At 35.2% G+C, this 17241-nt stretch overlaps 1 protein-coding gene across 3 annotated transcripts; it reads right to left on the bottom strand.

Annotated features, from left to right (window-relative positions):
* Positions 1-1601: 1601 nt before the first annotated feature.
* On the bottom strand, positions 1602-16659 carry LOC126820306 (galaxin). Of its 3 annotated transcripts, none has more exons than XM_050548164.2 (9): positions 16607-16659; positions 9130-9267; positions 7782-7937; positions 6932-7159; positions 6152-6313; positions 5632-5793; positions 4696-4877; positions 3903-4114; positions 1602-3300 (listed from the first exon to the last, which is right to left on the bottom strand). In XM_050548164.2, exons 1-9 carry the CDS (start codon positions 16650-16652, stop codon positions 3090-3092), a joined length of 1497 nt encoding a protein of 498 aa, XP_050404121.1. In that variant the 5' UTR covers positions 16653-16659; the 3' UTR covers positions 1602-3089. The 3 variants fall into 3 exon arrangements, with proteins under 3 accessions (XP_050404121.1, XP_050404120.1, XP_050404119.1); XM_050548163.2 differs by lacking the exon at positions 16607-16659 and adding an exon at positions 14239-14355; XM_050548162.2 differs by lacking the exon at positions 16607-16659 and adding an exon at positions 10996-11097.
* Between the last annotated feature and the right edge of the window lie 582 nt (positions 16660-17241).

Below are 17241 nucleotides of genomic sequence, written 5' to 3'. Positions count from 1 at the left end.
GTGCCCCCCCCCCCCCCCCATGTTAGTGGCGCATGCCGGAAGTTAGATGTAATTTAAAGAATAGATACAAAAAAAAAATTGTGTGAATTGAACCTCAGTTTTTTGCCCCTTCCCGAAAACTATAGAGATACCTATATCATTGTCAGCGCCGCTGAATATAAAAAAATCAGACCTCAGTTTTTCGCCTCTTTCCGAAAACTATAGTCATACCTATATTTTCAGCGCCGCTGAATATGAGAAATCATATCTCAATTTTTGCTCCTTTCCGAAAACTATAGACATACCTATTGTCAGCGCCACTGAATATGAGAAATCAAACCTCAGTTTTTCGCCCCTTTCCGAAAACTATCGACATACCTATATTGTCAGCGCCGCTGCATATGAGAAATTGTAACCGAGCTTGACAAAGCACGCATGTTATTCTGATAGTTATGTGCAGTGTCGATGTAAGAAATTATAGGCCCATCATTCCTTATTCAGTCTGAGACAGTGTTGATAGGCACGAGGCTATTTTCAAGTTCACTTTAAAGGAATCTGCTTTATAAATATACCAAATATATTCATTAGCGATTGAGGTTATAGTCAAAAATGTTATTTACGCTATCGCCAAAGTCATCGGTGAAACCCAATATTTTGCGTAATTCTCTTCGTTTAACCTGTGTCGTATAATGGAATGACACACGACGCTGCATTTTGGAAGAGGGCCTGACAAGGACAGCTGTCTAGTCATTCGGATGAGACGAAAAACCGAGGTCCCATGTACACATTGGCGTGCACGTAAAAGATCCCTTGAAAATTGGAATTCGATATAAGAGTAGGCCGTAGTGCCGCTGTCCGGGCAAAATTTCCCTCATAGCACACTGTATGGCATATGCCCGTCATCATTAACCCAGTTCGGAGCAAAACAGTAGGACCGTAAACCCCATTTCATTTCATTTCGTTTGCATTTTGGAAAATTTCTGACGTAACGATCTTCCATAAAAGTGGGCAAAACTTGTCCTATTTGCTGTATTAAATATGTCATTATATATGGAGGCATGACTCATTGATTCTGACACAATTTGAGTGTTTTCTTCTTTGACGGGCAATGTTGTTTTCATTACTATAATATACGTGAATATGCCGTGACATCAATTGTCAAATGTAACCAAAGCAGACCCGAGTCATACGCAATTGGAAGTTATTATGGGTCAACGTGTACATTATAATACATAGACCTACTTTTAAAAACTTTACAACGATTATACGTTGTTTAACAAATTCACAAACAAGATATCAAATTTCCCCTTAATCATTTTCAAAGAATGATCAATGACGTCAATGGTCTAAACGCTAATCTTCAAATCTGACCCCTGTAATAAATTGTTTACCAACTCATGACAGAAAAGATTTCTATGGAAGATCGATGGAAAACCCGGTAAATCGGTCCTTGAACCCACAAGTTTACACGTTGGTGAATCACCAGGTTGTTTTTCCGAGGCTCACGTGTGTGTTTGACGTAGATGGTGAAATTCTTGTGAACGTTCAACTTTATTGACATTTCCAATGACATTGAAAAGTTCTAAGAATTATCATTTGGCAATAAAAACTCAGAATTTATTACTAAAGTATTTTATTATCTATATAACATAAATAAAATGAGTGGGTGGGGGTATTGTATTGAATTTCTTATTTATAACTTTATTATTGATAAGCAGGATTTAAATTATACTTTACCATATACATATCATTGCAGTCAAATGGAAAATATACAAAAACAAAAACCCCACACATAATAAAAAAAAAATATGGATGCGTCCCACACCCTTTTTAAAATCTCATTACATTTTTTTTGTTGAAAGCTCTGGAATGATATGAAATTAGTAATAAAAATATAAAAAGTTACATACATTTATACTATATACTCTTTAATTCTTTAATTACTGTCTACTACAGAGGTCGGAATGTTACAAAATGAGTAAAAAAATATATTTTTGCGAGGTCATTGAATTTTTATTTTCGAGGAATTCATCTATATTACGTTAATGCCGTTATTAGATAGATAGATAGATTTATTGTATCAACACCCCATACGAGGCAGCATACAAATATCCATATAACATTTTACAAAGAAGATATAAAAAGCATCAACATCATTTATGACAGGCTAATAATTAAATATGACTAGCACAACTCGCCAACTACAGAAGTTTGATGGAACAGCAACCTACTAATTAATGGTTAATTAACAATGACTTAATAAACATTTTCAACCTATTTTCTATTTCATTTTTTACGGTCGTATTTTTACGCAAAATAAATACATAATAGATATTTCTTATGTATATAATATATAAAAAGATCATTTTACCAGCTATAAAAAAGCAATATAATAAAATGCAATTCATTAATTAATTCATTATTATGACAATAACAAAATTAGTATTTCATTAATCAAGATCCGTCACCCATTAATTTAACAATCAACATCTATGTCACTAAACAAAACACATATTATAATATTAACTCAGTGGAGTTTACTCTCACATTCCTTAACTTGAAATGTTTTGGGGTTTTTAAAATACAGTCTATAAAATATTATACATCTATTAACCAGTATTATACGTTTATTCTTTATGTTCAGAAATATTGTTCACATGTCGATCGGGTGTATAACTTTCAACAAGCCTCTCATTTACTATAATTGCAGATGACTGTTTTACACTGCAGGGGCTTTGCGAAGACCAAAGGGTTTTCATTTGAGCATATTGAATAGAGATCAGTCTGAAATGGTGGCAGTGGGCTAATCATGTTTGATGTCTAACATGTTTAAATAAACTGATATATGAATCGATGTTTTTTTCTGAGAAAAATGAAATGGGGTTTACGTCTTAATTTTTTGCAAAAACAGCTGTGCTGAGACGTGTGTCAAATAATTACAAAAAGATTCATTTCTCCTTTCTGCCCTATGTACGGTAATAAATAACATGTATTTATAAGAGCTGATGAAATAAGTATTTCTGATCATGACTTAGTGTAAAAATGTGGTAATTGGAATGAATAGTGTCATGAAATTTAAGTGAACATTCATATATAGCTGTGGACGTGGTTTAGTCATTAATGTTTAGTATAAAACCAGTAAAGATAGTCAAACAGACGATTGACGCCAATTCTATCTCTATCTTGCTTTTACTATTGGATGTGCTTTCAAGGTTCAGATCCTCTGATACCTGGATCGGGGTCGTCGTCGGGTGATGGGTGATTTGAGGCGCACAGCGTCCAGGAAGTTGTTCCTTTGGATAGGCTTGAGATCCGCAACATCTACAAAAATAAACATGAAATCTTACTCAAAAATACATGGATTAGTTTTTAGCTACATCCTGCAGCGAAATGGTAAAATTGAACCGGAGAAGAATATTAAGCTAATCGCCCAAACAATTTTATTAAAAATATCTCTACTTTACTGGTATCAAACGAACAAAAACTTTGAGTAGAAAAAAGCCAAAATGTATTGTTCAAATCAATGACTAATGGGGAATGAATGACTGAAATGGGGTTTAACGTCCTAAGGAGTGCGATAGGTGTGAAATATATGAGAGAGAGAGAGAGAGAGAGAGAGAGAGAGAGAGAACTCGACACAAACTAGGTCATTTCGGGACTAACATATGGTTTAATTTTATTTCAATAATTCGCTTGTGCGTAGGGGTCTTTAGCAGTGGGAGGAAACCGGAGGACCCAGAGAAAACCCACGAGGTTGGACAGGCTACTCCTTGCCACGTACAACCGGGGATTCGAAACCACGCCAACTGACTCAATGACAGGCCGTATGATAGAGCACGCACGTGCTAACCATTCGCCCCCCCCCCCCGTGAAATATATGTCTCCCGGCAATGAACAATAAGTTTAGACGTAAACCTACTCACTTTCCTTCTTTGGGTGATATATTATTTAAACTATCAAAGCAACATAATTGTTTGTTGATGTTATAAGAGTCTACACCACAACAAGCCAGTTTTTCTCCATCCGGAATTCTATAACTGGTAAGGCCGCAACATACATGCGTGGTAGGATCTATAAAATCTTTCCCACAAGGCCTTTGTTTTCCTTTCGTATAAACATTACCGTGGTAACAGCCCTGGAAAACAATAAATGAAATGAACGAAAAGAGGTTTAATATCTTACTTTTCTGCACTAACGCTTAACGGGGCTAAAGAACAGGCAGCAACGTTTCGGTCAACGAGTCATCGAATTCTTACAACACGTAGTTCCTTTAGGAACGGTCTCTGATCGGACAGTGTCCGCTGACCGTTCCTATCCGTCCCTATAAAGCCGCAATATGAAAATAACGCTCTTTGCCATAACGGTATTTTCACATTGCAGCTATATTTGGACGGATAGGACCAGTAACCGGACATTGTCCGATCAGAGATCATTCCTGAAGCAATTCTAACATACACGCTTTCTAGGGTTTCCGCCCCACAAGTCCCAATTAACCGAAGGACGCCCTCGATTGCCAAGGCCCCATTCCTGAACCACTGACAAAGCGAAAGCTGGTTGGAAAATATGGAGGTATAAAACCCGGAGCTTCCTGTTAAGTGTGACAGCGCATGGCGAATTGAGTTACCGGATTCCAGTCTAATACAGGTTACAATTAGCAACCACTGATCAGACATTCCTACAATAATAATTAAAGGTTAATAAATATTGTGAACTTACCTGTCGCTCATTGTTATAAGGTTCTCCTTTCAATTCGTAAGCGTCCATACTAACACAACATTTGGTCTCGTCGAGGTGATTCTTTTTTACAGGAAACGCATTGCGACAGCACACTGAATCGTTGTTCAAATGTTTAGACCCACAACACGTCGCTGCTTTATCTTGAACTGTAGAATTTAACCCTGAAATAGACAATTTTAATATTCTAACTATTTATTTATGAATTTATTAGTGCGATACAAGTAACACTTTGGTTGAATTATCCGAATATAATGTAAAGAGACTGTTCACAGCTGTCCACTAACCGACAAGCGCGAAACTATACGCCTTTTGCCTTTAATCATATTTATTGTCACGTCAAGGCAAATGGGCCTGTTTCATTTATAGAAACAAACACGTGTTCCCTAACCGCCATTTTGTATCAAAAGAATCCACTCTAACTCTTAGGGGATAGATTCTCAATCAGGTCCATTAGTCTGGTCTTTTAGTTCATCTACATATTGTGAACTTGTTTAATTGGGATGAGCAGAGGGGTGGGGGGGGGGCGTTTGGTTTAACGTAACTCAACATAAACCATACGAACATGGAATATCTTTATTTGAATAAGGCGGCGGGGGTCTTTAGCATTGGGGGAAACCTTATTCCTACTTCTCACGTACAAGCCTGGACCTAACGACAGATATTTGGTTCCCGGAATTGGAATGGAATGGCATGTAATCTCCCATCAACATATTCTTTACGTATAAGTATATTGTAAGGGAGTCGGATTTTCTGTCAAGGGGCTTTCACATGCATGCCTATGTGTATTTCGCCCCATTCAAACACCAGGCATATTTGCCTTGTAAGAGACCAAATGCCATCCTTGAAACTTAGATTTGAACGGAGTAGGACATTCTAAAGAGTGTATTTAAATAATCCAATTGTATTACAACCTACCACGGCAGCATTTTTGTGTTTTTGTATCAAACATACGACCACTTCCACAACATCCATGTGTTTTACTGTTAAAGGGATTTCCACCACAGCAATGATTTAAACCGTCCCTTTTCTCATACACTACGCCTCCACAGCATAATTGAGTTGTTACATTAAAATACCCTGCAACAGCCAAATAGTAGATATAACAATATCAGAAACAAACTGTTCGACAATGAAGTGACTGAGAATCAGTTACGAATTAGGTCTTAAAACTGACCCAGGTAGCCACAACCTACTAAATCAGCATATTATTCCTTATTTTTAGACAGAAATTTTTGATTTAATTCACCCCTACGGTAAAACTTAATTGCAAAAAAAGAGGGGTTACAGTTCTGCGCAAACCAGGCTAATTGAGACAGATAGGCGTCATGTAATGTGTTAAGAAGCAAAGTTTCTGCTTGTCGTTCTTGAATTCCAACTGCCAAACCTGAACGTGCACGAGAGAGAGAGAGAGAGAGAGAGAGAGAGAGAATATTACCTGCACCACAACACTGTAACTGGGTATGTTTAGGTATTGTGTGATTATAATCACAGCATCGATCCGTTGTAACATTATATGCAACAGTACCACAGCAACCGTGATGTTTATCTTTAATAAGTATATTATACGGATCCAAATAACCCACAGCATTGATAACATCTACAAAAAAGAGAGAAAACAATCTTAGCAAAATATAGAAAAACAAAATATTCAATTAAACTTCGCGGTTCTTTCTGAAAACAAACCGCCTCATCAGAAATTGGTGAACCGGTAAAAAGTTTGCTTCTTAAAATCGTGACAATAGGTAAAATATAATGTTTATAGAATGGGGTTTAACGTCTGGTCAACACAATATTTCGGTCATTTTGTGACTAACATATGTTAAATTGTATGCCAGTGGTTACGCGTTCAGCACGAGGAGAAGAATTTGGTTCACACAGCTTCTAACTTAACTGCTAAGGACTGTTGTACGTTCACGTTGTGTGCGATAGGAGGATTATATTTTTGATCAGACAGCTTCCAACCCCAACTGCCAAGGATTCTTTTACGTTCACGCCAATGTGTACACTGGTGGGCCCCGTTTTTTTGGTACCATCTGAACGACTAGACATGCATTCATTGTCAGTCCCGCAAGCGTCATCCGACAAGTGGGAACAGGGCTTGAAGGTTATTCTCAGGATGAAATGTCCTACAATATTCTGCCCAAATAATCAATAGGTTGCCAACAGGGGAGCAGCAATAGTCAAATACTTCCAGCTTTTAAGGCATAATACGTACCTCTGCAGCACGAATGTGTTCGAAGATTTATCGTTTTACCCCCACATGGCATTTCGTCTTTATACAGTGCTCGACCGTTAATATCACACCAACGAGATGCAGTATCTATAACGCTTCCGTTACAGCATCCACTTCCTTTGACTTTATTACTTAAAGAATCACAGCAGAATTGCTTATTCATGTCAAACTGTCTATGACCACAGCAGGCTGCGTCTTGGCGTTTCAGTCCTGAAATACGTAAATCCAATTTTTAATATTTTGTTTTGTTTTGCTCTTAATGAGGGGGAGAGGTGGTGGTGTTCAATTTTATTTTATATGGATTTTAAATTGAATTCACGGGATTTTTTTGGTTTGTTTAATTTAATACCACAACATTTTCACAAGATTTCCAAAGTTGTTTTCAAGGCAAAAACTAATTTACAGTCAGTATGTTTATAACACTGTGACATTTCAACAAGATTTCACAAGTCATTTAAAAAAAAAAAACCCAAAAACAAAGACAAAAAACCCCCAAAAAACAAAAATAAACCCCATCTAATGCCAGCAATATGATTACAACACCGAAACGTTTCATCAACAGCAAAAAAAAAAAAAAAACCCACCCAAAAAGCACAAACTAAAGTTGAAACCCTGTAGCTAATGTTAAAACGTTGTATTTACTGTTAAAATGTTGTAGCTATTCTTGAAACGTTTTAGCTAATGTTGAAACGTTTTAGCTAATGTTGAAACACTGTACCTAATGTGGAAACGTTGTACTTAATGTTGAAACATATTAGCTTAACATTGCAGTGTTATAGATTTAGAGATAATGTTCCTACCAAGTATTCTAGAATTGTATATGTAACATTACCTTGTTCCAATTTAAAAATTTGGTTGTTGCAACAAATGTTTATTTCATCATCTATTTTCTGACCATCACAGCACGACTCGGATCGCCCCTCTGTTCTTTTTAATAATCGACCTCCGCAACATAGTTCATGCGTTGGAAAATAGAACGTTGCCTTTCCTGAAAAGAAAACACCCCAAATATTCAGAATGCAAAATATTTTACAGATTAAGAGAAATAAGTCAATTGATTGATTTAGATAATTTTTTGAATCAGAATATTTTTTTTTTAAATAAAAGTACTGGTGATTGTATAAGGCGTTTAGATCTATTTCACAAGGCCAACTTCAAGTTTGGTCAAATGTCACGAGATGTAAACAGGGCTAGCGTTAATCCCAACCCTAACCCTGGACCTAGCCCTAGCCCTAACGCTTACCCTAACTCTAACCTACAATCTCGCTAACAGCCGCGTGCTTTAACCTTTTTTACATCCCAGTGACCTTGACGAGAATTGAGTTGGCCTTAAGAAATAGATTTAGCCGTTTAAGGCCTTAAACTCAGTATTTATTCCGGTATGCCTAGTCTTTAGTGGGGCATTAAGAAATACACTTTCATAAACTATATGAAATAACTATTATGCATATCATGTAAATAAGAAAAGCAGCGAATGAATGAAAGGGGGTTTAATGTCCTACTTTTCTGCCGGAAAGAAAAGAAGCCAGCCTAGAATCTATTCATATATACATGTATATTAACAGCAAAAGCTCTAACCGCAAAACATTGGTGTGGGTGTGTGATGGTGTGGTTGGTAGTGTGGGTGTGGGTTTGGGTATGGATGTGGGTGTGGGCGTGGGCGTGGGCGTGTGAAACTGGTAATGATATTTAATTTTTAAGCAATAATTTATTAAAACAAAAAATTGAATGGGATTGAGAAACAGACATAGACTTTATGACCCTTTTCCTAAATACAAGAATAAAAATGAACATATATATATATATGGGTAAATAAACAAGAAAACAATACAATGAATACTTAATCAACAATATTTGTATACATATTTACACATTGACTACGCAGTTGTTCTTGATGGCATTTTGATTATGATTGATAAAGAAGTTACACTGGGCTTAAATGATTATTGCTAACACCATAAACAAGATTATGTGTTATAATGATAAAATTGGGCGCTAAAAGACCTATAGATATATTAAGAGCATCAAAATGTAAGCAGCTATCTAAAAGAAAATGATCGGTATCCCCAAAGAAAGGATAATGATATTGATGAAGAGAGACTTAAATGGTTCTATGGTTCTAAATATACCCCCCCCCCTCCTCCTCCACCTGCTTTTTACTTTTTGGTTTTAATACCTACTGTAACAGCATTTTGTACCCGGTTGTTTCATCTGTTTAACACCATTACAACATTGTTGCTTGTCACTGTCAATTTTTTCTGATTGTTCTAAATCATCGTGTTCTGAACACGGGATTGTCAGGCTGGCAGTTAAATTCCCTGTAATAAATTGATGAACACGATGAGAGAGAGAGAGAGAGAGAGAGATTTATCGTCCACTCGACACATAGGTCATTTCGGGATAACATATGGTTCAATTTTATTTCATTAGTTCGCTTGCGCGTAGGGGTCTTTAGCGGTGGGAGGAAACCGGATGATCCGGAGAAAACACACGAGGTTATACAGGCGATCCTACTCCTTGTCACAAACAACCGGGGAATCGAAACCACGCCTTTAAATGATATAGCGTGCACGTGCTAACCATTCGGCCATCCGACCCGCCGATCGCATCTATAAGCTCAAAGCATAATTATCCTTTTATGTCATAATGTTCACGTACAAATACATGATTGCCTGGACTTTTTTTTCAACAAATTTTATGGAATTTTTATCTACATGTTTAATCTTAACGACAAATTTCACAACTTTTCATTTAACCAATCAGAAGGTTTATATAGAACACGAAGTAGATATCTGGCTATCTGGTGCAATACAATGCGTGATGTCATTAATATTTTCCCGCCAGTTTCTGTACGTTTTACTTCTTACTTCATTATACACATGTCAAAGAATGGACTGAAATCCAACTAATCCAGGTATCGCCATATAAATATATATATGATCGTCTCAACACGGCTTGAGGGTTAACTTTAAGGGTAGGTAACATTGGAAATGAGCTCCACAACCGGCCTGAAAATGGACCCAACATCTAGGTTTACAGTTTAATACAAAATCCCAGGGAAAATGTATTTAACAAACAATAATCAATAAAGTCGTTACATCGAAGAAAAATGGTCACGGGCCTAATAATAGTCAATGACATGGTCAAATTTGATAAAAGAATCAAACAAAACATAATAATACAATTCTTCTATTTAAAAGGAAAGACCCCTCACCCCCCACCCCCACAGAAGTGTCAAATCATTTATGCAAACGTGTTTTTATTTTTGTTTATGTTTATTTTTGTCACCCCGAATTTTGCTTGTCGTTGTATGTCTGACCTTTGGTTACTATTGTTTTCCAATGTTTCTATTTATAAAGCATGTGAATAACATATGTATTTCGAAATCTTTGTTTATATTATGATTTGAACATCCAGACAACATAGATCCGGGTAACAGTGAAGATAGAAAGATATGTTTCGGCACATCAGTCATTTTTTTGCATATTGCTTGTCGACCTTTCAAAAGAGGAAGTTGGGTGTGATTTAATAACAATCTAAGCAGTTTTAATATTTTTATATTATATTTTAAGATACATTTCTTTCCAGGTTGTATAGAAAAGTTATCTGAACTGTTTATCATAGAATATAAATTATTTCAAAGAGCCAACAAGGACATGTTAACACAAGTAAAAGAAAATCGCGGAAACCACAGACCACAAGCCAATAGTAATATACAATAGATATTAGGGTTGTCGTAACCTTTCATTTGAAGAGCTAAAATAGTATCGGTGTCACGTCATATATGTATATATAGAACAACAAGTATACCTGTATCTATTTCCCTCTGACTGGGGTTTGTTTTAACACTAAAAGACATATTATGACTTAAAAAATATTTTAAAATTGATAACTTTCAAACATAAAGAATTTTTTTTAGCTCCTTGGCATTGTATCGATATTTTCTGTTCTCACAAAAGTTAAATTCCATAGAGATATTTTTTTTTCTATGGATGGTATGGTGATAAGTCTATCAATAACAAATACAAAGATAAGTATCGACTTACCTATTATTAAAAGTAGAAACGTATATAGTAATAACGACATGGCTAACTCCATATAATGAAATGAAGAGATGAACGCAGTAATGCAGTTATATAGACTAGATAGATATAAAAGATTAACTGGCAATCCCGTGTTATTTATAGGTATATGATTATATAATCTATAAATGGCTCTGTTGGGAAATTTCAATTTAAGTGATTTAAAAAAAAATAAGTCTAAACACACAAGTAAAACGTAATGGAGAACGTTGCGGGGTCTAAAATTGTCAAACCTAATATGACAACACAACATGTGAGTTTCAATTAATGATTTTACTACCCCCCCCCCCCCCCCAAAAAAAAAAAAAATATGTAAAGGTGGTTTGATAATAGATCTTGACATCAACGTGTACACGTGCGTACCTCGAATTTAAGGTTAAATATCCCCGGCATGGCGCGTGACTCGTTAAATATATATATATATATTCTCGACGATGTTGTTCATAACATCAAATATAGCATTATTTGTCTAATAATACAACACAAAAAAATACAAATAAGCGATAAACGACAAATATAAAACCAAATCAAATGTTTATGTGGACAATTAAGTTATAAAACACACCAGAAAAATGTTTGTTATTAAAGACCACATCTCGTGGTCAAGATAACGCATCTGAGTTTATGACCGCGACAGAAAAGTTTGAAAATACCAAATGTTTCTGCGCTCATTTTGAGTCCCGAATAGCAGTTTATTTCTTTGTGGCCTGGATTTATTTTTATTTACCTAATTCGGCACTGTAATAGACAAGGAACTTGTACCTAATATTTTTAATTGGTGCCTGACATAATTGAAAATATCGATAAAATTACTGAAGAATCGTTTTAGTTGTATCTGACCTTTAATTTGTGCCTGACGAATTAAAAATATCAGCAACAACACGAAAGAAAGAAAGGCGCCAGATGGGTAGTGTTTTCACAAAAGGTGAAAAAGGTAAAACAAATAATAATAATAATATTTTAAGTTTAGTTCCATAATTTAATATGTCATACTTTGCCTATCTTTTTGCTTTCGTCCTGTTTTCATATTCAATCTATTTTGTAAAAATCGAAAAATGATATCTAATTTTGCATCATTGTCTCCTTTTTCAGTAAGGGAATTTCTTCAACACAGGCCCTTATAATAAGTAATAACTAATATTATAGGCCCTATATAACAGTAACAATAAATAACAACGCATTGTTACATTAAATCAGAAAATTTGCCTGGCCTTTTAAGTTCTAAGTTTTAGTTCTAACCACATTTGGCTGTGAGAGGAAGTAGATCTAGTAGGCTATGTATAGCAAAATTTAATTATTAATAAACTATATGAAATACTTACCGTTTGGGTCTTTAAACAAATACTGTAGGCCTATAATGATGCCATGGCCGTGGCGACATGCTTAGGGTTTTTTTTTTTTGTTTTGTTTTTTTCAGTCAACCCGATTGATTCAGTTTCAAAACTTTCGGCCTCATTCCTTGAGACGATAAATTTATCTAACGATAAAAACAAATTAATCTCAGAATGTCTGATATTGTATTGACGAGACATTCGACCCATTACACGTTCTCTTCCGTAAATAAGATAATCCTAAACAGTTTTGTTTTTTTTAAATTATATTATTAAATTGGTAACAGAATAATCAGATTCTGAAAGCGAATTATTCGGGTAAACGTGTCGCATAACCAGATCACCGCTCGAAATGGAACCATATCGCAAAATAGTTCCAGTTTTTGACTGGATTAAAGATAATAATTAATTGTGTGACATAATAAATTGACTTAGCTGCATTCGATATAAAATTTTGACAAGAAGAAAGTCCCTGTTACAGCCACGGTTATACCTCCATTAAAAGTCAAATCGGAATCTAGGCCACGACGAATCCCTAGTAACTCACTATTTTCAAAAATGACCGAAATATAAATTTACATTTGTTACAGAATCAGAATATTCCAAATCTTTCTAGAACTTTTGATTTGATGAATTTACATAGCTAACAAATGTTTTCATACTTTAGCATTGAAAAGAGATATTACGAATAACAATTTAACGTTCGATACATTTAAAACGAAAGGACAAATTACGTGGGTTTTTTTATTTTTATTAAATTAGTAGGCCTACAAATCGTTACTGCTATAGTCAGAAATACGATTGGAATTATATAATAGATAAGATCAGATTTTAATGTACCAAAACATCCATTAAGACGGGAAGAATACTCCTATAGTAAAGGGAGCAAATTATAAAATGGTGGATCAAAAAGCGACTCAGAACTGTTCGAGAGAAGTTTATGCAATGTACAGTGTATATGTTATAATTGTCGAAATTAGAATATAGGGACCTCTGAAAAGAAAGTTCATTAAATAATAATATATATGCATACAGCGCACAGTTCCCTCCTATAAATAAGATAGGGCCTTGATTATCTACACAAAATCTCATCTTTAATCCCTATTTTAGTATTATTCATAAATATTTTGGCCGCAGTAAAATATGAGTAATTTAGTTGTTTATTAAAGAAGTCCACATTTCGTCAATAACCAGAAAATGGGAATAAAGTTAGTTTTCCAAGTCTCGATTTATTTATTAAGAAAATAAAAACTATACGGCCCTTGTTAGTTGCTACTATAGTAGATAACAAAGGCTGCCCTTGTTAGTTGTTACTGTAGCGGCTAACAATTTACCCCCAGAGGCGCAGAGGCACCCTTAGCGCTGCTACGAGCATCTAAAAATGACTAACAACTTTCTACTACTAGCAGGCTAATAATAGGCGGATCGGGTGAGATAACGCATCTGAGTTTATGACCGCGACAGAAAAGTTTGAAAATACCAAATGTTTCTGCGCTCATTTTGAGTCCCGAATAGCAGTTTATTTCTTTGTGGCCTGGATTTATTTTTATTTACCTAATTCGGCACTGTAATAGACAAGGAACTTGTACCTAATATTTTTAATTGGTGCCTGACATAATTGAAAATATCGATAAAATTACTGAAGAATCGTTTTAGTTGTATCTGACCTTTAATTTGTGCCTGACGAATTAAAAATATCAGCAACAACACGAAAGAAAGAAAGGCGCCAGATGGGTAGTGTTTTCACAAAAGGTGAAAAAGGTAAAACAAATAATAATAATAATATTTTAAGTTTAGTTCCATAGAGATATTTTTTTCATGGATGGTATGGTGATAAGTCTATCAATAACAAATACAAAGATAAGTATCGACTCACCTATTATCAAAAGGATAAACGTATTTAGTAAAGACGACATGGCTAACTCCATATAATGAAATGATAAGATGAACGTAGTAATGCAGTTTTATAGACTGGCAATCCCATGTTATTTATAGGTATATATATATTATAAAAGATTAAATGGGAATCCCGTGTATGATTATATATAGTATATAACTGGCCAATAAATTTAAAGCATAAGTGAGTGACGTACTACGATATGCTCTGTTGGGAAATTTCAATTTATGTGATTTAAAAAAAAATAAGTCTAAACACACCAGTAAAACGTAATGGAGGAGGTTGGGGTGGGGGGGGGGGGTGTTTGTCTTTATTCTAAAATTGTCAAACCTAATATGACAACAACACAACATGTGAGTTTCAATTAATACCCCCCCCCCCCCCACACACACACAAAAAATAACATGTAAAGATGGTTTGATAATTGTACACGTGGGTACCTCGAATTTAAGGTTAAATATCGATACCGTATATTTGAGGTTTATTAAGTCAAATATATATATTCTCGACAAGATTGTTCATAACATCAAATATGGTATTATTTGTCTAATAATGCAACACAAAAAGGTACAAATAAACGGTAAACGACAAATACAAAACCAAATCAATGGTTTATGTGGACAATAAAGTTATAAAACACCCCACAAAAATATTGTGTTAGTATAGACCACATCTATTGTTCATGATAACGCATTTGAGTTTATTACCGCGATAGAAGAGTTTGAAAATACCAAATGTTTCTGCGCTCATTTTGAGTCCCGAATAGCAGACTAAAGTTATTAAAGTCACTTCGATAAGTGAGAATGGGCTTCGATCAGGGGCGCCGGAACCCGGGTACCAGGGTATTCAAATGGTACCCTGCCCTTTTCTGGGGTATGATGAAAGTTTTCAACCTTTTTACTAGTCTATTTATTTTTAAATGATAGATAGATAATTGCTCTCTGGTGTCTCTAAATCTAACTTTACTGATTATTACATAACAATTATTTTTATTACATAGTAAGGTTAGATTTATCAAAATTTCAAGTCAATAGGGGGGTTGGATGGCCGAATGGTTAGCACGTGCGTGCTGTATCATACGACCTGTCATTGAGTCAACTGGCGTGGTTTCGAATCCCCGGTTGTACGTGACAAGGAGTAGGGGTGCCTGTCCAATCTCGTGGGTTTTCTCCGGGTCCTCCGGTTTCCTCCCACTGCTAAAGACCCCTACGCGCAAGCGAATTATTGAAATAAGGTTAAACCATGTGTTAGTCCCGGAATGACCTAGTTTGAGTCGAGTGGACGTTAAACCCTATTTCTCTTTCTCTCTTTCAAATCAATACTTGTTTTCCGAGAGTGACACGATTTCCCTTTGTTACTCAATATCCTCTCCCACGACTAAAATTCAAACAAGGTAATAATCTCCCCCCTACCGATTGATAATAGATCGTTTATCATATCAATCGATCGTGTACTATACTACAATAGTACCGTGGTTACCTCTTTATTAAAATATTTATTTATTGAGTCATACTCCGTCAATATTACAAACAATACGACCTTCCGTTTATTTGTCAAGGAGTCTTGTTAGTGGTGGCCATGAACTTATTTCTTAAAACTCCCACTCCTCGTGTAAATTTACCAGACTTAAAATTAAATTTCTAACAGGGTCAGGAGAAAATTGTAGACAGCATTATCCTTACCGGTCTCTAATACAAGGTTAAGATAAAATATGCATTATGCGAAATCGATTTTTATAAACTTTCGTGAAATTAGCGCCACATATTTCTTGAAATTGAATATTTCCTCGGAAATCAAAAGTTGCACAATTCCTGAGATTCTACACGCATCTGGACTTTTGATATTTGATATGGCTGACATAAGGGAATCGATTTCATTCTGTTATTTGCAATAGTCATTTTCCAGGAAATGAACGGGTCTGCGATTCCCCTGAAAATCCTGCTATACACATGTAATTCAGTCTTATTAACAGTTGATAAACTTGCCAAGAATCAAATTTAACACATTCTGTATTCCAATTGGTGACACTATGATCGTTTTATAATTTTATAGTATTAAAAGTGAGTTTTCTCTTTCTGTTCATCTTTATCCCCCCCCCCCCCCCCAAAAAAAAATAGAAAGAATAAAATAAAAAAAAATAAACAACAACTCCCACCTCCAGCAATTAGCAATGATAATAATAATAATTAAAAAAAAAAAAACCAAAAAACAAAAAAACAATCGAAATAAGAAATTAAACGTACATACTAGCAAACAAGAAATGAGGATCCGACTAATAATGGTAACAATTAAAACCTGAAATAGGCCTACTAATTCAGTGTAAATGGTAATTATTAGTATAGCCCACCTTTTATAACTAGGAGTATAAAAACAAGAAAAAGTTTCAGCTCCATCTTTACGTCCTGTGTATTTGAAAGTCCGAAGTAATATGAATAATTGTGGGAGTCGTATTATCTATTTATAGACTGGGAAACCGTAGTGACGTCATGAAAGGGTTTCCCCAGATCTCCATATTGCTTTTTAGTTAATACGAACTCATCTCAATAATTGTGATAATTTCCAGGAATTTAAAACCGCCTATGGTTCTTTTACGGGCACGCTTGTGTATACAGAATCTTGGGGTTTTTTTTCGACCCATCCGACGGACTAGACACTGTGTATGTATTTTAATCAGATTGACTAGACACTGTGTATGTATTTTAATTGTTGAATGCAGAGCCGGATTAACCACGGAATGACTTTCATCTGTTGTGTTATTGAATTGTCATTTCGCAAATACGGTTTGTTTAGTAGTTGGAATTCGATATAAGAGCAGGCCATAGTGCCGTTGCCCGAGCAAAATTTTCCTCTGTATGACGTATGCCTGTCTTCATTAACCAAGTCGGAGCAGAACAGTAGAACGTTAAACCTCCATTTCATTCACTTCGTTCTGAGACAAATTTATAAATATAAATATATAAAACAAAGGCGAGGGTGACATAC

The sequence above is a fragment of the Patella vulgata genome, chromosome 5 (assembly GCF_932274485.2).
Source record: "Patella vulgata chromosome 5, xgPatVulg1.2, whole genome shotgun sequence".
Taxonomy (NCBI): domain Eukaryota; kingdom Metazoa; phylum Mollusca; class Gastropoda; family Patellidae; genus Patella; species Patella vulgata.
Note: the sequence above shows the minus strand (reverse complement) of the source record. Positions and strands in the feature narration are given on the sequence as shown.

Bases quoted from the DNA above. Each gene is read 5' to 3' on its own strand.
- LOC126820306 (XM_050548163.2), bottom strand. From the start codon at position 14,290: ATGGAGTTAGCCATGTCGTCTTTACTAAATACGTTTATCCTTTTGATA. The intron at 9,268-14,238 runs GTGAGTCGATAC...AATTTATTACAG, and splicing joins GTTTATCCTTTTGATAATAG to GGAATTTAACTGCCAGCCTG. The intron at 4,115-4,695 runs GTAAGTTCACAA...ATTGTTTTCCAG, and splicing joins CTTATAACAATGAGCGACAG to GGCTGTTACCACGGTAATGT.